This window comes from Abrus precatorius, unplaced genomic scaffold (genome assembly GCF_003935025.1).
Source record: "Abrus precatorius isolate BTA unplaced genomic scaffold, Abrus_2018 Scaffold2, whole genome shotgun sequence".
NCBI lineage: Eukaryota > Viridiplantae > Streptophyta > Magnoliopsida > Fabales > Fabaceae > Abrus > Abrus precatorius.
This window is the reverse complement of record NW_020874362.1, coordinates 30721530-30739575: the sequence shown is the minus strand read 5'-3', so window position 1 is coordinate 30739575 and position 18046 is coordinate 30721530. Positions and strand designations below refer to the sequence as shown.

Below are 18046 nucleotides of genomic sequence, written 5' to 3'. Positions count from 1 at the left end.
TAATTTTAGGCAAAAAATATTACTAGGACTAAAAGTAAAATTTAAAAATTTATAGAAACTAAAACATATTTAACCTAATCTTAAATTAGTATAACATAATTATATTATGTTTTGTATGATAAAAATTCAATAATAAAAGTATAAATAAAAAATAAAAAAAGAACTGAGAAAATAAAATCTAACCACTAAAAACTAATTCTTCATTGATTTTGGACTGGTTTGACAAGTTCTCTCTAGTTTTAAGGTGAACTGGTTTTTTTAGTTGAACAATTTTCAAAACAACTGAAATATAACAATGTCACAATGAGAACAACTTGTGATATGCAACTGACATTTATCTTGCAAAGAAAATATCAGTAATTGTATCCTATATTCATGATAACTACTGTTCTATGCAGTTGGACATGGAAACAAGAGTAGTTCTAAACTTCAAATTCATATAATCATTTGTCACCGCTTAAAAAAAAGTTATGACTGTTGTCAAATTCCCAACATTATCAATTTCATATTTCCAAGGCAAAGAGTGAAAATTATTAATCCACTGAATTTGAAGCTCACGAGAAATAAAATATAGTCAAGACACATGAATCTTAGCTTCCATAGTTTAACATGGTCAACATCATGAAGGGTACTAAAAGATGTTGGCAAGATTATCAGTGCTTGGAATCTTCTTCTTCACAGAACTTGGTGTACTTTTCTGAATCCATCAAGTTGTTTAGTTCACCACTGTCACTCATTTCAACTTTAATTATCCATCCATTTTCATAAGGGCTTGAGTTGACCTATATATGGAGAAAGGTAGAAATGCATGAAAACACTTGGGTTGATTAAGAAAAAAAGAAAAAATTACAATTTTTTAGTATTACATAACCCTAGTGATCCAAATTTAGATTAGAGTCTACAAAGAAAGTACAGGAAGGAGAAAAAAATAGTTAAAATGCTCATAAACTGGACAGACAGATTTTGTCTTTCATGTAAAAACCTCATTAAGAATTAGGAAACGAAACTCACCAATGCAGGAGCACTGTTAAGCTCTTCATTAACTTCAACTACTTTTCCTGAAACAGGAGAGTTAACATCACTAGTTGCCTTCACACTTTCAACTGCACCAAAGCCTTCTCCTTGTGCTACGGTTGCTCCCACCTCGGGCAATTCAACGTACACAACATCACCCAAGTGATCTTGGGCGTGGTCAGTTATGCCAACAGTTGCAGAATTTCCATCAACTTTCACCCACTCATGAGAATCAGCATACTTCAGCTCTTTCAAAACTGTATGTAAAAAGGGCAAAGGGAAGGCAAATTTGTCACAAAACCCAATAACTGGCTTCCTTCCTAAATCACTCAAAATATAAATCAAATCATTTGCCAGTTTTTTCTCCTGCTTCATTGTTATCACAATAGGGACTCTCGTGGTTAAATAGTAAATTATAGTAGAAGACACTGACAAGTACTTGCACTACACAGAGAGAGAGAGAGAGAGAGAACACCGAGCAACAAAATGATAGTAGAATAAATCAACCATTCAATAAGAGGAATGACTTCCCTCTTCCTTCTAATTCTTAATAAACTAGAATTTCAACACAGTGATACGGGCCTGGACATTCTACCCATGTTTTCTACTCCCCAAACTGAATTTGGACAAAGAGGAAAGCTAGCAAGACACTCTATTGGCTAAAATTTATTGAAAACTACAAAAGTATGAGAGAGAAACATTAATCTAGGAATAAAAAATAGTGAGACTCACATAATGTTTGTAATTTTCAATAAATTCTAACCAATAATTAGGAGTGTGTTAAAAAGAGTATGTTGCTAGCATTCTTCTTTGAACAAAAGATGCCAAACATGTTAGTTTGGTGGCAAAATTCTGTTAAAAAACCAAAATGAATTTTTAGGACTAGTAGTAATTCTCCAACAAAATTCTATACAGGCAGCAAAACTGAGAGAAGCTTCATTACTGAAAATGTAAGACAGGTACGAACCATGATTCACACGTTGAGAAGCTTCATGATTGAGAGATTTCTAGATGCCCTTAATTGCTAAAATGAAAAACTGTCGAAGAACAAGAAATGAACAAAACCTGAGGTCCCTATTGGGAAAGGAAACAGCTCTGCAAATATTGGATCAGAGCATGGTTGACGTGTAAATAAGTTAATAACATTGCAATCTTTTATCACTTTATCCCCTGATAAAGTAGCTGCTACCACTAGAACCTATTAACAACCTTATCATTGTGCCAAAACTCACCCTCTATAGAGCACATCATGATGATTGACATACTAATAACACAGATAACAATCTTTTTACAGCTTCTAGGATATTATAACTTGCAGAAGCAAATGTTAAGAAATAGTTAGTATACGCAAATTTTAAATACAATAAGAACGCCATATGGATTTTCTTTCTCTTCTTTTTTCTGCAAAGGGAACATGAAGTTCAATAAAGACAAGAATAAAAAAATCCCAGTATCCATACAACAACACAACCTAACTATTCCATCCTTCTGCACTACCTTTATAAATTCCAAGAGGCTTCATAAAGTGCCTCTTTAGGAGTTAAACTCCCATTTGTCCATATGTCGAGAAAGAGTATCTCTTGTTTTTTTTTCCATTCCCATAGGAATGAATACTATGATTTACATTTCGAACAGGCATGAATACAGCATCTATGGGAAAACTTCCGTCTTTAAAGTTTTTTAGTGTTTTTATACGATATCCGCGATTCCTCTCAATTTTTAATCCAATACACAAATTAATAGGTTCTGTTAGGTTGGCTATATGTTGTGTATTATCAATGATTTCCACAGAAGGTGGTAAAATGATGTCTTGAGCAGTTATATATCCAGGACCTTTGAAACAAATAGATGCGTCTTGAGTTCCATACAGATTACTTTTCAATATAATTTCTTTCAAATTCAATAAAATTTCATGTACTGATTCTTGAATACCTACTATGGTAGAATATTCATGTGGTATTTTCTCCAATTTTGCACGTGTAATACATGTTCCCTCTATTTCTCCTAGCAAAACTCTTCGCACTGCAATGCCTATTGTATCGGCTTGGCCTTTCATAAGTGGAGACAGAATAAAGCGTCCATAATAAAGACATTTCTACAAACTGTACTCCTCACTCAAAAATGAACAAATTAAAAATATATTTCTTCTTTTAATTAGAGTCATTACCATCACAGATGCTATTACTGGTCACACCGCCAAGAAAGCTCCCTTTCTGATAGGACTAGGGAGTTTAGAAAGTTATAGAGGTAGTTATGCAATTAGTTGGGTAGTTATAGTAGAAGAGGAGGAAGGTCATACAGATTTGTTAGCATTTATAAACTGAGCATTTGCTCTATTGTGAAAGGGGAAACCTATGGAGGAGAATTCTCTCCTCTTCTTGGTCGTCATTCAATAACAGAAGTATTCCATTCTCATACCTAACACCTTCCTTCCCATTAAAATGACCATGACCAAGATGGATTATGTTTGGATATCTAACGACAGGTGGAATACAATACAATGGAGTGAATTTCTGGTACCATTGTTTAAATACTTTATCATGGAATGGAACGATAACAAAATTAGTACACTAAGTTCATTATATCTCATACCCACAAGTCTAAAAACGAAAATAGATAATTGGATGTTGTAAAGGGATGGAATAGATTCTACCATATTTCACTCCATTCCATCCTAATTTAAAAATCTAAACAAAGGCTATTAATGTTATTTCATTTCATTTCATTTTGATTCATTCATTCTCTTTTCATCAATTCAAAGATAGCCTGCTAGATCACCTGTCACAGCTGAACCCACACAATGTGTGAGCACCATGCAGTACATTATACATCAGAAAACACAAGAAACGTGAATTTTCCCATCCAAAAGAGTAGAAATGATCCAAAATTTAAAATGAAACATAAAAGGGCATGGATCAAGATCCGCATATTTCATCCACACCATGCACATGCCACGACAACAACACAATCGTAAATGATCATTGAAACTAAACAAACGAAAAGCAGATCACGGAGAGAAGAAGAAGAAGATTACCATTAGAGAAGCTTCTGTGAAAGACAGAGATCCTTAGATAGGATGCAGCTCTTGAAGCCCATAACTGCCTACAAGCCATTTTTCTCTCGCTTTCTCTTTCTCTTTCTAATTCTACACTTGCACTCTGCTTCTTGCATAAAGACCTTTATATTTGCCAACATGGTAGGGTTGGTGAAAGTTTTGTTTTTTAACCATTATTATATTATGCTATATTAATAGAAAATAACATGATTAATAGAGAGGGTGTTTTTGTATTTTTATTATTCAAACCAATAAAAACACAATGGTGAAGCATGCATGAATGTACTCTCAGGAAGCGTGGGTCCCCGGTCCCAGCTGAGTCAGTAAAGTACTGTGCTGGCTGCTTTTTGGGATTATCACGTGACCCTGTTAGAAAACAATCTAGGACACGCACGTGACTTTAAACCCAGGTTTCAGGAAACAACCTAGTGGGGATCAAAGTTACCGAGTTGTTATGATAGTGTTGACTCGGGTAAATCGTAAATGGTTATTTTCTGCTTATATCGCATCACCAGTTATTTGCTACTTCCTATTGATTCCTGATTTGAGAAAAACACGATAACAAGAATGGATGGCAGCATTAGGGGAAGAGTGCAGGTTCGTGAAACCAATGATGTTTTGGCATAATTTGATTATCCCCCCAAAGTTTTGTTTTTCATGTTTTTGTTTTGTAATCTGTCTCTCCTTGGCTGTTATTGTATTTTGATGGTTATTTGTTGTTGGGTTGTAAGGTGAGAGATAGGGCATTGGAGCATGGGGATGCAGAAGCGGTAATAATTGGGGGTATGGTGTTGGACATTCATGCTACGCCTTCATTGCAGCCAAATCCTGGAACCACTATCCCTGGCAAGGTTGGTAATCTATTTGTTCTCTTGACAAAGAAATGCATTTTTTGGGAAAGTAATCGCTTTTTCGAGAACTCTTGGTTATTTCTTTAAAATAAGTTGAAACATATATGCACCTATATTTTTAATTTCATTTTTGTATGCTTTTCTGGGAGTGTAGCTTATATCTTCTTGGTTGCTATGATATATCTGTTACTACGAAGTTGAAAGGAAAATGTTTGATAGACACCGAGAGGGAAATAGATAGAGAAGAGAGAGAAGTGATATATGTGAGGTGACAGGAAGAAATAGATAAAGAGATGAGGGGTATCAAATGGGTGATAATAACACTGTTAGGTGTCTGTAAATTAGAATTGAAGTTGAAGTATCTTCAATTAAAGTGCTCAAGAGCAGTATTTGTAACCTATGATTAAGTTTTTTCAGTACCCAATATCAAGTCTCAAGGTGATTACATGAAATGAAGATGGTGGAGAACTACTTCTCAGTCAATGCTAAAGGAGAGGATGATGCCAGCACAATTTTTTTTTCTTTTTTTTGTCCTATGGGTCTGAAACTTCCAATATTTGGAAGTCTCTTTGGGCTCTTACTAATCCAAGTTCCTTGCCACTTAGACCAATAGCAATAGTGGTTTGATAGGAACTCAAGAAACAACAAAGAAAGAATTTCTTGATTGAAGAAGAATTTTTGTACACTCTCAATTGTGTCTCGGAGTTTGGCTCCTTAGAGAAGAATTCTCTGCCAAAAATGAACAATCAACAATGATATTTCCCCCTCTCCCTCCTTCTAACCACTATTTATATCACATGTTACAATCATCCTCTAACAAACTAACAACTGGTCCTATAGACTCTTATTCTTCCTCTTTCTATATTGAACAACCCAATCACTTGGCTTGGTAATTGAGACACTTGGACCTGCAACTAAAGGATCCTGGACACCCTGGACCCTATCAGGGTTGGTTAGCTCAATCTTGTTAATGATGTGAAGAGCATAAGCAGTTATTGGCTTGAAGGATAATTCTTAATTATTCTTTTCTCTTTCTCATGTTTGTACCTATCTTCTTAAACTGGAGCATTGCAGGTCTATTATGTCCAAGGAGGAGTGGCAAGGAATGTAGCAGAGTGCATGTCAAAGCTAGGGGTAAAGCCATACATGATTAGTGCTCTTGGGTTTGACATGGCAGGTAAATTCTTACTATTACAAAACATTCTCTCTTGCTGATATAATTTTTTACTCTTAGCATTTATTATGGTCAAGATGCACCCTTCATGGCAACTTCAACTGATCTATAGTAAAATTTTTCATTTATATTGGGGACATTTTTTTAATTCAGCTATCCAAATTTGGATATATGTTTTAGTCCTACTTAGAGACTAAAGCACAAAAGTAGTATTGTTTTTCTTTAAATATAAATTATATTAAAAAGATATTTTGAAGAAACTATGCAATTCTAGAAATGAGAGGAAAGCATGAAGAATTGGAAGTGGTTCTTGGACAGAAATCTGAAAAAACTAAAAAATCCAATCCTAGAAATAAGTGATGGCCTTCTATATGAATACATACAATTTCCTTTTACCCATAATACTTCATTAATCTGATACTCCCACTAATCAACTCCAGTGATGTTTGAGGTTTGACTGGATCCGTTGGTGGCTTAATTAATGATGTCTGATTCTGTTAACTGACCTGTTAGACTACCCTACATTAGTTAGATCCCTGATTTCAATATTAGACTTTATACACTTAATTAACTTGTTAAATACATAGAAAATGACACCCTTGAATGACTGAAAAGATCTAATAATAGTCTAAATAGTAAGAAAGTAGTTTTCATTCTGTATCATGTACTCGTGAGCACAGAAGGTAAAGTGATAATTGAAAAACCATCATATACTTCATTGTATCTTCACTAATTTCTATCATCAACACATTATAAAATATCCCAAATTTGTACTGTTCTAAATAATATATCCTTCTAAGGATGTGACTGATACATGTGTCTTGCCAATCAGTTAAGAATTTTCTATGGTTGATTTTAGTTAGTAATATGAGTGTATCAGAGGACTTGGCAAATAAATCTAGGGAAGAACCTTACAAACTTCTGCCTCTTTTTTTCAAAATTTTTTTCTAGGAAACCTGCTGTTGGAACAGTGGAAATCTGCTGGCCTATCTACAGAAGGTAAGATATTTAATCTTCAAGGATATTCATCATATAGATCTGTTATGACAAAATAAAAGAATGATTTCTTGTACATGATTGAATTTGAGTTAGGTATTTTGAAGGATAAAGATATTGAGACTCCAGTTGTATGCAATATATTTGATACTAATGGTGAGGTAGCAGCTGGTGTTGCTAGTGTGGAAGCTCTTGTAAGTTGATCATTAAAGCAAGTATTAAGCTGTCAAGAAATCTCCAAAATAAAGCAAGTTAAAAGATTTATTTTTGAAACCTTACTTTTTTATATAGTGACAGTTGTTTTAAAAGACAGAAGCAAGTAGAAAGAAAATATAATACAATCATATTGTTGCAGGAAAAATATCTTACACCTGACTGGATCCTGCACTTCAAAAGCACTTTACTTTCTGCTCCAGTGTTGATGGTTGATGCAAATCTGAGTCATCCTTCTCTGGAAACTGCTTGTAGAAGTACATTTCATGATAATATTTTAATTCTATTTTCCCCTCTCTGCTGGATTATAAACTCACTGCAAACAGTTCCTTCCCTTTGCTTATCTTCATTCTGCAGTGGCAGCTGACACAGAGTGTCCTGTGTGGTTTGAGCCAGTATCAGTTACTAAATCCCGAAGAATCAATTCTATTGTCAAGTATGTGAGTGCTATGCTTTACACAAATATGATAATCTGTTAGGGATTGAATTCCGGATGGGATAAAAGTGTATAAAAGAAGAAAATTCAGGAGCAACTTGGAAAACAATAAGTTGGGAGAGGGGTGTGAACCAGGTGGGCCCAATCCTAACTAACTGTGAAGACGTGTGTGTGCGTGTCATGCTGAAGGGTGGGGCGAGAGAATGATTAGCAAACATTCTGTTATGAGAAAAGGGTATAATTGTTGGCCAGAGGGAAAGAGGAGGAGAGGTTTTTCTGAATTAGGACTTGGAGCATAGGAGCTGCTTAGTGCTCCATTTTTACCATTCTTGTTATTGTATTTATCTCTTTCTGATTTCCTTAATACCAGACATTTTTTCTTGCTGTTTCTTGGGTTGTTTCTATCATATTCTTTCTTAGGCCTATTTCATGGTTTGGTCAAAGGTGTTTGTGAGAAATTGGGAATGACAAAAGTCTGAAAAGTTGTAAACAGTTGTGCTGTCACCGTGTCAGCAATTTTCCTTGAATTTTTTATATTCATTATCTTCTTAAAATTTTTTGTGCCAGCATCACTAAAAAATTCCTTGATGTATTACATTGTGCAATGTGCATATCATACTCATTTAGAATTTATCAACACCATAGGATACCATTTGTGCTTTTTGTATCAAAATTGTTATATGTGACATGTATGCATACTTTGTTTAGGTAACTTTTGCTTCTCCAAATGAAGATGAACTTATTGCAATGGCAAATGCTTTATCTAACTCTAACAGTGATGAGTTTCATCCACTTAAAGAAAGTCAAAAGAAAAACAGCCTTTCAGCAGTATCTTTGTTTCAAATGCTGAAACCAGCAGTATGGGTTTTACTGGAGAAAGGCATTAAAGTGGTCCTAGTGACCTTGGGCTCAACTGGAGTTTTTTTATGCAGTAAAGGAGGGCCAAGTTGTTTTAAAATTCCTGCAGAGAAAACAAATCGGTGTGGCTTTGGTGGACAATTATACAAGACTGTTATGCAAAAATGTCCTCCTAATTGTTATTCTGGTTTTTCTGAATTTGATAGAAGCTCTCATCTCTTTGCTGTGCATTTTCCATCACTTCCTGCATCAGTGGTGAGACTTACTGGCGCTGGTGATTGCTTAGTTGGTGGAACACTGACGTCAATTTGTTCAGGATTAGATATTATGCAAAGTGTGTCTGTTGGCATTGCAGTTGCTAAAGCTGCTGTTGAGGTTGAGGCTAATGTTCCTTCTGCTTTCGATTTATCTGCTATCACAGGTAAGGTTTTAGCTATGTATATAGTTATATAGCCATGGTCATATGCATGTCTAGTTGCTTCATTTGTTGCATTTCTCAAAGTTACTGATAGACCCCAGTAAGACATGTTTAACATTTGGAGAAATAAAAGCTGAACAACAACAACAAAAACCAAGTCTTATCTTACTAGGTGATATAATCATATTATGTTGCCTGGACTCGAACCGTTTCAGGTGAGAGCCGAATATCCTAACCATCTAGACTACAACGGAATTGTTAGGAGAAATAAAAGCTGTAACGGGATAATTTGCTAAGTTAGTAACAGATTGGCAGTTAGGTGGGAAAGTTAAGCCTATAAATAAAATGTAACAAGGGAGAATAAGGCAGGAAAAAGTTCAAGAAGTCTGAAATTGGAGTGTAATGGGTCTCTCCACCCAGAATTGGGAAACCACATTGTATATTGATTGTTGAGTGCTTCAATAACCATGATGATGCCATGTTTCCCATAATATGTGATTTTATGACCCTGTGTGATTTTATTTTTATGTTTCCCATTTTTCTTGCGCAGATGATGCTAAATCTGTATACTCTGGTGCCAAGCTGCTCTTCCACCAATCAATGCTGTAAATTTTGTACGAGGATCATCATAGATAAACAGCTTAAGTTGTGCTCTAACAACCACCTTTGCCCAGAGGAAAAAAAATTGCTACATCATCCCAATGTTTTATGTAATTGAATTATGAATCAATAACTGTTTTTGGAATTTTTATGAAGTTGACATTTATCTGTAAGAGTACAATTGATATATACCTTATTTCGTCAACCCCTGGTACTTACACTAACATCTATTGACATGTTGTACTTGATCGTGTCATTTCTGTCCTTGTAATGAATTTCTTCCCGGAAAATTTATATTTTTACACATTTAAAATGAAAGAATTTGCAGAAATACTAATTTTTTTCCTCCTTTATTTCTTTCCCACAATTTTGCTGCATTTATAGGCTTTTTTATTTTTTAAAAAATTATTTATTAAATTATTAATTTTGTAAAACAATTTTCCAGCTAGGTGCAATACTATTTTTTTTTTAAATAAAAAAGCAGTTTCGCATATTGCAAAAGCGGAGACTTGTCAGATTACGAAATGTGTTAAGATTTCACGCTGTCTTTCCTCTGCAGTGAGTATCGTCTTATTTAATTTTTTTTTTTCTATATACACAACTGATCAAACGCACTTCTGCAAACATTAATTACAGCAAGCAATTTAAGAGAAACTTCAATTAGGTTAATAAAATTTATATTTATCATAAAATTAATTATAATATTTAAATAATAATAATAATAGTAACACTAATAATAATTATAATAATTTTTAATTTTTAATTTTTAAATTAATACTAATAATCTATAATTAATAATTATTATTGTTAATTTTTTAAGTTAAAATTATTTAATCTTTATTAATTCAGATTTTATAATTTTATTTATTACTAAAAAATTACTACAATAACATTTATTTCACAAAATTTGTATATCTAAAAACAAAAATTATATTAGAAATTATACAAAAATTTAAAATTATTATCTAAAATTTACTAATCAGTTATTAAATAAAATGATTATTTTTACCAGCAAAATCAGACTTCAACCACATAAAAAAATTACAATTAAGCTCAATCAAATTAAATTATAAATATATCAAAATATAAACTAATAATCAAAATATGAAGTGATAATATTAATATAATGAGGACACCAAAATAAAAATATTAATACATTGACGAAGTAAGAACTAAAACGAAAAAGAAGAAAGAAGAAAAAGTAAAAAGGAACAACAAAGAAAAAAAAAAAAAGGCAAGAGTGGTGATGTTACATTTTGCCATATATCAACATTAGAGTATAACTAGCTCAAACATTAACATGTGACAAATTTGAAAGCAATGTTCAAATCTAAATTTGAATTATTTATTTTATTAAAAAAATCAACAAGTACAACTTGAGATCTTTAATACTAGTGATAATGTAACAAGAATCACCTCAAACAAGGTGATTATATTTTTAAAAAAAATATTTAAATAAATGATTTTTTAAGGAGTAAATTCACAAATTCGTTCCTTAGATAGTAGCAATCGTACAAATTGGTCATTTACTTATTTAAATTGTCTCATTAATTTTTCACATATCACTTCATCATGCATTTAAGTCTTTAGTGTTAACAGACACTTAAAAAACATTAAATTTTGTTGAGTTGTCATATTGAGTGACATGCATCATGTCATCTTGGATCTTAAACGATGTCGTTTTCAACCTAAATAGAAGACAAATTAACTTTTTCTCTAATCAATTTTTTTCTCCAAATTTTACCATTGTTGTGAATTTAATGTCAAGCTACATGCTTCTATCATGGTAAGCAACAATGATACAAATAGAAATTTTAGTTCCAATTCAAGGTCATTTGATGTTCACAACAAGGGTTCAAATGGTAGGATTTATTCACCTAGGTATTGTGAATGTGGGATAAGGGCATGTATAGAGTTTTGTGGACACATGCAAATCCTGGGAGACATTTATGGACATGTCCCAACTACATGGCAAGTTTGTCTTTTACTATATACAAATATAATGTTTTTTTTATGGGTAAAATTGATGAAAGTCTGAAACATGTATGCAGGACAGGAATGATTGATATTTTTTTTGCCTAGTTTGATAAAGGTGTGAATGGAGAAGAGACGAAAGTGGGTTGGAGACAACATCTAGCATTTCAAGTGTATCACGCGAGAAAGAAAAATGGAAGAGAACTCTTGCTATTAAGATGACATACATAGAAGATGGGATAAGAAAACTGAATTTGATCATACATTTGCAATGATTTCTTATGTTGACTTTTGTATTAATTATGTTAGTAATTTGTTTGAAAAATTAAGATAATATGTTTAGAGAATGAATGGTTATTTTGGGTAAGTTGATAACTTTGGTCTTCAAGTAGTAGTAAGGTGATCTTATTGTAACGTCTTTTGGAGTCGTATTATTATCATTAAATATGTTCTTGTGATGATTTGGGTAAGTTGATGACTCCTATTAGTACACATGTAATAGTTTATTTATGAAACATAATGATAGAGGCAAGCATCATCATTAATTTAAGAAATCAAAAAATAATGTATAAGTAATATGACATACACAGATACAAAATCTTTTTTAGTATTTCAAAAGAAAAAAAACTTAAAAAAACATGTGCAACACAACAAAGATTGTTGTTGATAGTAAGCATAGCCATCTTGTATAACACTTCTTTTTATTATACAATCACGTGCTAGTAACATCTATAATCAAATTTTGATGAAGTTAAGACAATTCTCGTACAAAATTAAGTTAATTCTTCTAAATGTTCATTTTGATTATAGAAATTATGGTTTTGATGAAAGAGAAAAACATAAGAAAGTTGTATGAGTTATTTTTAGGTCCAAAGAATCTTTTCTATGTTTGGTTATTTTTTTTTTTTATATGGTGGAGTTGTTTTATTGCATTGATTTTGGAAGGGTGACAAATTTGTTTTTTTCAACCACTTTGAATTAAATGTAGCAGTGATGCAATCAATATAATAGCAAAATATGAAAATTAGAATTAAAGAAAAAAGAAGAAAATAAAATTAATATTTAGAACAAAATCTAAGAATTCATGCTGAAGTGTAGTGAATCTCTTAAGCCAAAACAAGAATTTATCCTTCCATCTACATGGAAAAAATGAGAGAGAAAATGTACAAAAAATTTAGAGAAAATTCATTTTTTTCATTTACTAAGAATGTAAATCTACAAACTTTTTAAATATAAATCTAAACATACTATTATTTATGCGATATTACATTGGAACAATAATTTTTCAATTTTAGAAGGACAAAATATTGATGAGAATAATGAAAATTTTCTTTTGACTCATTTATATGTTATTGCTCCACTCAAATTTTTGTTTTTTGTTTTTCATTCATCTTGCATGGTCTCAAGGCTCATGGCAACAAAGGTATGATTGATATTTGAAATTTTTAGTGTATTTGTAATAATTTTTCATTAATATTCTTAAAATAATGGTTGGTATGAATCTAAAATTAATAATAAAATTTTTGCTTTTAGGGAGTGTTTTTGGCAAAAAAAAATTGGTTGTTCAACTACGTTTAAGTTGTCTAGATATGTCAAAAAGAGTTATGTGTTCGACTGTATTAGTTAATATGGATTGATTGATGATTGAACATAAAATGATCCATTTTAAAGATAGAAGGTGATTGCACCAAAGGAGGGAATATGTCCTCCAACTATGAGTTCTCAAAATACTCAAAATAAATTTTGTCTAAGTGTAATTGAAAGTAAAAATTGTAATCAGTTAAATAATATAAAGGTTTAGGCCATAAATAAATGTAAAGAATGTTGTAAATGAATGTAAAAGGTTGAAATTGTAAAGGAAATGTTGTAAATGAAAGTAGAATGCAAGAAAGTAAATCAAAAGTAAAGGTAAAGATAAGTTGTAAAGTGCTTAATTGATTAATTGTTCGGATACAAATGTAGTTTATATAGTATGTACAAAGCATTTATTTGGCTTAAAAAATTGCTACACATGTTTCTAATCCACTACCCTGTACGCATAGAGTGTGAGTTGCTAAGTCTGTTGCCTTTAACATTGAGTAGTCATCATTTGCTAACTTTCCATATAAAAGACTGAAATTGCTTTGAGTATGTTAGCTGAGTGTGTGATGCTCATGTCTAGTGTGTTATCTTGAATGTTATCCTAGCAAAACATAGCTAAAAACTCACTTCTTGGCTAATTGTTGAGTGATCTGCAATCCAACGACTGATATTCCAAGCTAAATTCATGTTCACTCCTCATGTTTCTTGTAACACCTTCATTTTGTTATTTATTATTATTACAATTTATGTTAGTTGTTTGTGCATGTTATTTGAAATTATGAGTGTTTAATTGACGTGAATTACAGGTAATCTTATTGTAGCGAGACAAGTCATTAAGAATCAGGCTCTCTAAAGTCCTCTCGCTATAGCTATAATTTCTCGCTGCAGCGAGAATTTCTCGTTTAGCTAGAATGACAAACAACAAAGGAAGAAACTTTTTGATTTTTTCGTTGTAGCGAGAAAATCGCGAGTTTGAGAGATAGTTAAAGAACTTTCATCCTAAAAACTTCATTTTTAACCAAATCATTTTTCTCTCTCCATCTTCTTCGTTCTCTCCATCTCCCTTCCTAGAGAAAACCTCCAAAAACTCTGGATCTCATTAGGATATGAGCTCAAACGTCGAATTTAAGTAAATTTTTAGAGCCCATCTCTTGAATCTCGTTCCTATTTCTCCTTTTTATAACAGAAATATATCTTGTGATGTTAGGAAGAACTCTAGTCCTTGAGTAACATTTTTGGTCGAGACGTGGAGTTTTTCTTAAGAGCACATGAAGAACTTAGTTATTGAGATCCATTTTCAGGTAAAGAGAGTATTTCTGAGCCCTAGTTTTATTTCTATATGTAGTGACTCCATGAGAACTGAAGTAACCTATTTTATTAATAATCTATAAAAATTTTATGAAATTATATGATAAAAAGTGGAGTTTTGGCATAAAGAAGGATTTTGGGTTTAATAGAAATCATTTAGAGCTAAATTCTTAGTAAAAGTCATGAGTTAGAGCAAGATCAGAAACTTTTGTAAATAAGTTTATCGAGATAAATACATGTGGAGTGATAAAAGTTAGAGAACGCTGAATTTTAAGTTATAAGACTTTGTTAAGACCGAGAGAATGTAATCTTTGGCAAGTTACATAAAAATTTTGATATTGGACTGAGTCTAAGGGTATCTGACCTTTAGCATATTGTGTGGAATTGCATGAAATTATATTATTGTATTGTGAATATGTGTTGAAGTGATGGGACATAATAAATGTATTAAAAAACTGTTAGATCCTGAACAATTTTTTGTTGAAGAGGAGGAAGAGCTAGATCCTGAACGGAGAGAAATACGGGAGAAGGAGCGAAGAAGTTTAGACATCATAAAAATAAACCTCTGGTTTATTACCCTCATTTGGTTCCATAAAAACATATACTGTTAGATCCTTTATAACTTCTTTTTTAAAATAAAAATTTACAAAGATTGAATTATCTTCACCATAACTACTAGCTTCTTATATTCTTTCTTTTCTTTTGAATACAACATCGTCGAATCAGCCTTACTGCCCTTAACACACACAGAGGGACTTATTACTGCAGCCCTATTAAAAAAAAAACTAAGAACTGTTGTGCTTCCAGCAATGATATTTCAGGAAAACATTTAACTGTACATAGTTATAATATATCCATGTATATATTCATACTTCCCCATCAAGCTCTAACACTAGAGAACCAGAAGTAGATCAAAGAAGGAAAAATAAGACTGAAAGGAAAGTAGGCAGTAGCAAGACTACTAAAATAAAATTCAAAAAATGTAAATGCAGAATGTAAATACAGTAATTTAAAACATTATAAACTAGAACGACGATAAAACCAACATAGATCTAGTAAAGGGAGAAGAGAAAAAAGTCGAACGACGATAGTCTGAACAGAACCAGCTGAGAGGGAGAAGAGCGAAAATAGTATTGAAATAAGATTTTATTAAAACTGAAAGAAAAGCTTACAAGGAATTGTTTCACTCAGACCTTCTTTCTCTAAAACTCTCATGAATGACTAAATGAAAGGGTGCCTCACGACATAGTTGAGGACTCTTTATATAGCAAATTAAAGTACTATTTTTATAGTTCTGGTTGTTAATAGGAACTATTAGATATAGTACCAGTTACCGTTCTTAAATATCTATTCCAAAACAATCGTCCTCATTCTGATAAAAGTCTTCAGCAATTTTGGATTGGGAATCTTTCTTTGTAGAGGATTCAGCTTCATCTTGATTTTGAAGGAGAAGAAGATTATCTTTAAGATTATCTTTCAACTTCTTTTTTGAATCACATCTTGATAGTAAGACTGCAATTTTTTATTTCTAATTTAGAAATTGAAATATTGCTAGATCAGCAAGTTTTAACAATTTGGAATTAGCTCTAAAAAATTTATTGACTTCTGAAGGTCCAGCATGGTCTGTCTTAAATTGATTCCACCATTTCACGAAGGAATACCTGTGAAGGATGGAGAGAACTTCTTCTTTTTCTATTTTCTTGTATCTGTATTGCCATGAGAATACCAGGCCAAAGCAAAGATAGAGAAATATTTAAGATCCGCAGGGATTCTTGATTCCTGTGAATATCTGTTCTTGAAATGAGTATATCCTTCTTTTACTTGAGAAGGAAAAATATCTTCTATTGGTCCAAAGAAGTCCTACCATTGCAAGAACCAATTTAGAAAATTATAATTTGTACTTTTTTTGAACTAAATCAACCAAGAGTGTCGATTAAGCTTATTTTGAAACTAAAAAATTCTAGTCCAAGCATCAATTAATCGTAATAATTATATCCTACTGGTCAAAGGGTTGGGAGAATTTTTTGTAAGTTTAAATTTTTCTCAAAGTTCTTTGGACTTAACACTTTGAGAATTAAGATGGTTGAATATATGATGATTGAAGGATCTTTTTGATATTTGTAATGTTTAATGGAAACAGAATCTGAATTCACTAAGATAAATTCGTAAAATTATCTGGTTTTATTCAAAGCATATGGTTTAAAATGAAAACCAGGGAGAAAGGCTTTGGAAATAGCTTTGTAAGGATTTTTATCCCAAAATTCAGGCTCTATTTGTAATACTGAGGTAAAATTTCCCTTAACAATATAATGTGATGAAAACAACTTTACTCATTTCTCCAGGGAGGTTAACTGTTTGTGTTAAGGATTGGACAGTGATATTTAGGCTTGTTAAGTCTAACTTCATTTCGTCTTCAGAGGCAATATTTTAAAAAAGTATATTAACCAAAAAAGCAAGAAGAATTAACAACAACTGTAATATGTAGAATAGAGAGTTAATTGTAAAACGGTTAAAATTAGAATTATTGTAGGTGACGTGTAAGTTAAAATAGTGTGTTTTAGCCGAAATTTGCGAGAGTGACAGATAGAATGATTTCATTCTATATAAATGATGTAATCTCCATTGTAATAGGTAAAAATTAATACCATTGAGTTTTCTTTATAATTCTTTGTGACCTCGTGTGAAGTTCTGCTGGTGAGATTGTGAGTGTGTCGGGTAGTAAATACTGGTAAGAGGGATTAATAGATTGATCACTTTCAATCTTAACATCTGGTATCAGCTTGCGGGTCACGATGGGACACAGCACTACGAAGAAGGACATGGAGAATCAGATTGAAGGCTTAGAGAAGATGCTGGACATGGCACAATGAGAAAATAAAAAATTTCATCAAGAAACACAATTGACAATTGCAAAATCTGAGAAAAATCACAAGCAAGCTATGGATTCCTTGACAGCATTAATGGAGCAACTTCTCAAGAAGATTAATCTGCTAGGCAATCATTCTCATTCTAATAACGAAGAAGAGGAAGAACTGATCAGTCAATCAGGCAGATTCGAACAAAATCTTGGAACGAGCTCATATTCCCTTTCCTTCTTTTAATGGATTAAACTTATGAGAATGACGAGCAAAGGCGAAACAGTTCTTCGAATTGGAAAATAATCCTCAAGATCAATAAGAAAAATTCCTTCTTTTGTCCATGAAAGGCAAAGCTTTTATCTGGCAGAGACGTTACACAGCCCACACGAGCAATAGGATTAAATCTTGGCAGCAAATTATTCAAGATGTAGTTGCAATATTCAACATGGGTAATTATGATGACCCAATTTCTGAATTGTCAAAGCTGCGACAAGAAGGTACATTATTAGAGTGTTTTGAAAAGTTTGATCAACTTCTAGCAAGAATAGAGGTCACAGAAGATATGGCAGTCAGTTTTTTTTTTTTGGGTGGTTTAACTCCTTCATTGGAGAAATCCCTATGAATCCATAGTCTGAGAACTCTCCAAGAAGCTATAAGGTTGGCAAGGTTACAAGATGATGTTTTACAGGAATTGGAAAAGAAAATCATTG

General features: G+C 32.3%; 2 protein-coding genes across 3 annotated transcripts; one reads left to right on the top strand and one right to left on the bottom strand.

Annotated features, from left to right (window-relative positions):
• Positions 1 to 480: 480 nt before the first annotated feature.
• LOC113858842 (glycine cleavage system H protein 2, mitochondrial-like) lies at positions 481 to 4127 on the bottom strand. 2 transcript variants are annotated; one of them, XM_027491615.1, is made up of 3 exons: positions 4010 to 4127; positions 1012 to 1274; positions 481 to 782 (listed from the first exon to the last, which is right to left on the bottom strand). In XM_027491615.1, exons 1-3 carry the CDS (start codon positions 4125 to 4127, stop codon positions 654 to 656), a joined length of 510 nt encoding a protein of 169 aa, XP_027347416.1. In that variant the 3' UTR covers positions 481 to 653. The 2 variants fall into 2 exon arrangements, with proteins under 2 accessions (XP_027347416.1, XP_027347417.1); XM_027491616.1 differs by having other exon boundaries at positions 1012 to 1277; positions 4052 to 4127.
• Positions 4128 to 4600: 473 nt separating this feature from the next.
• LOC113858499 (pseudouridine kinase) lies at positions 4601 to 9894 on the top strand. Its single transcript, XM_027491181.1, has 9 exons — positions 4601 to 4666; positions 4801 to 4920; positions 5995 to 6097; positions 7046 to 7093; positions 7187 to 7284; positions 7446 to 7560; positions 7661 to 7743; positions 8448 to 9018; positions 9566 to 9894. Exons 1-9 carry the CDS (start codon positions 4637 to 4639, stop codon positions 9622 to 9624), a joined length of 1227 nt encoding a protein of 408 aa, XP_027346982.1. The 5' UTR covers positions 4601 to 4636; the 3' UTR covers positions 9625 to 9894.
• The last annotated feature ends 8152 nt before the right edge of the window (positions 9895 to 18046 follow it).

Bases quoted from the DNA above. Each gene is read 5' to 3' on its own strand.
- LOC113858842 (XM_027491615.1), bottom strand. From the start codon at position 4,127: ATGGCTTGTAGGCAGTTATGGGCTTCAAGAGCTGCATCCTATCTAAGG. The intron at 1,275-4,009 runs TTGTTTAGTTTC...CCTTTTTACATA, and splicing joins CTCCGTGATCTGCTTTTCGT to CAGTTTTGAAAGAGCTGAAG. The intron at 783-1,011 runs GTGAGTTTCGTT...CTCCATATATAG, and splicing joins TTAACAGTGCTCCTGCATTG to GTCAACTCAAGCCCTTATGA.
- LOC113858499 (XM_027491181.1), top strand. From the start codon at position 4,637: ATGGATGGCAGCATTAGGGGAAGAGTGCAG. The intron at 4,921-5,994 runs GTTGGTAATCTA...GGAGCATTGCAG, and splicing joins GAACCACTATCCCTGGCAAG to GTCTATTATGTCCAAGGAGG. The intron at 9,019-9,565 runs GTAAGGTTTTAG...TTTCTTGCGCAG, and splicing joins CGATTTATCTGCTATCACAG to ATGATGCTAAATCTGTATAC.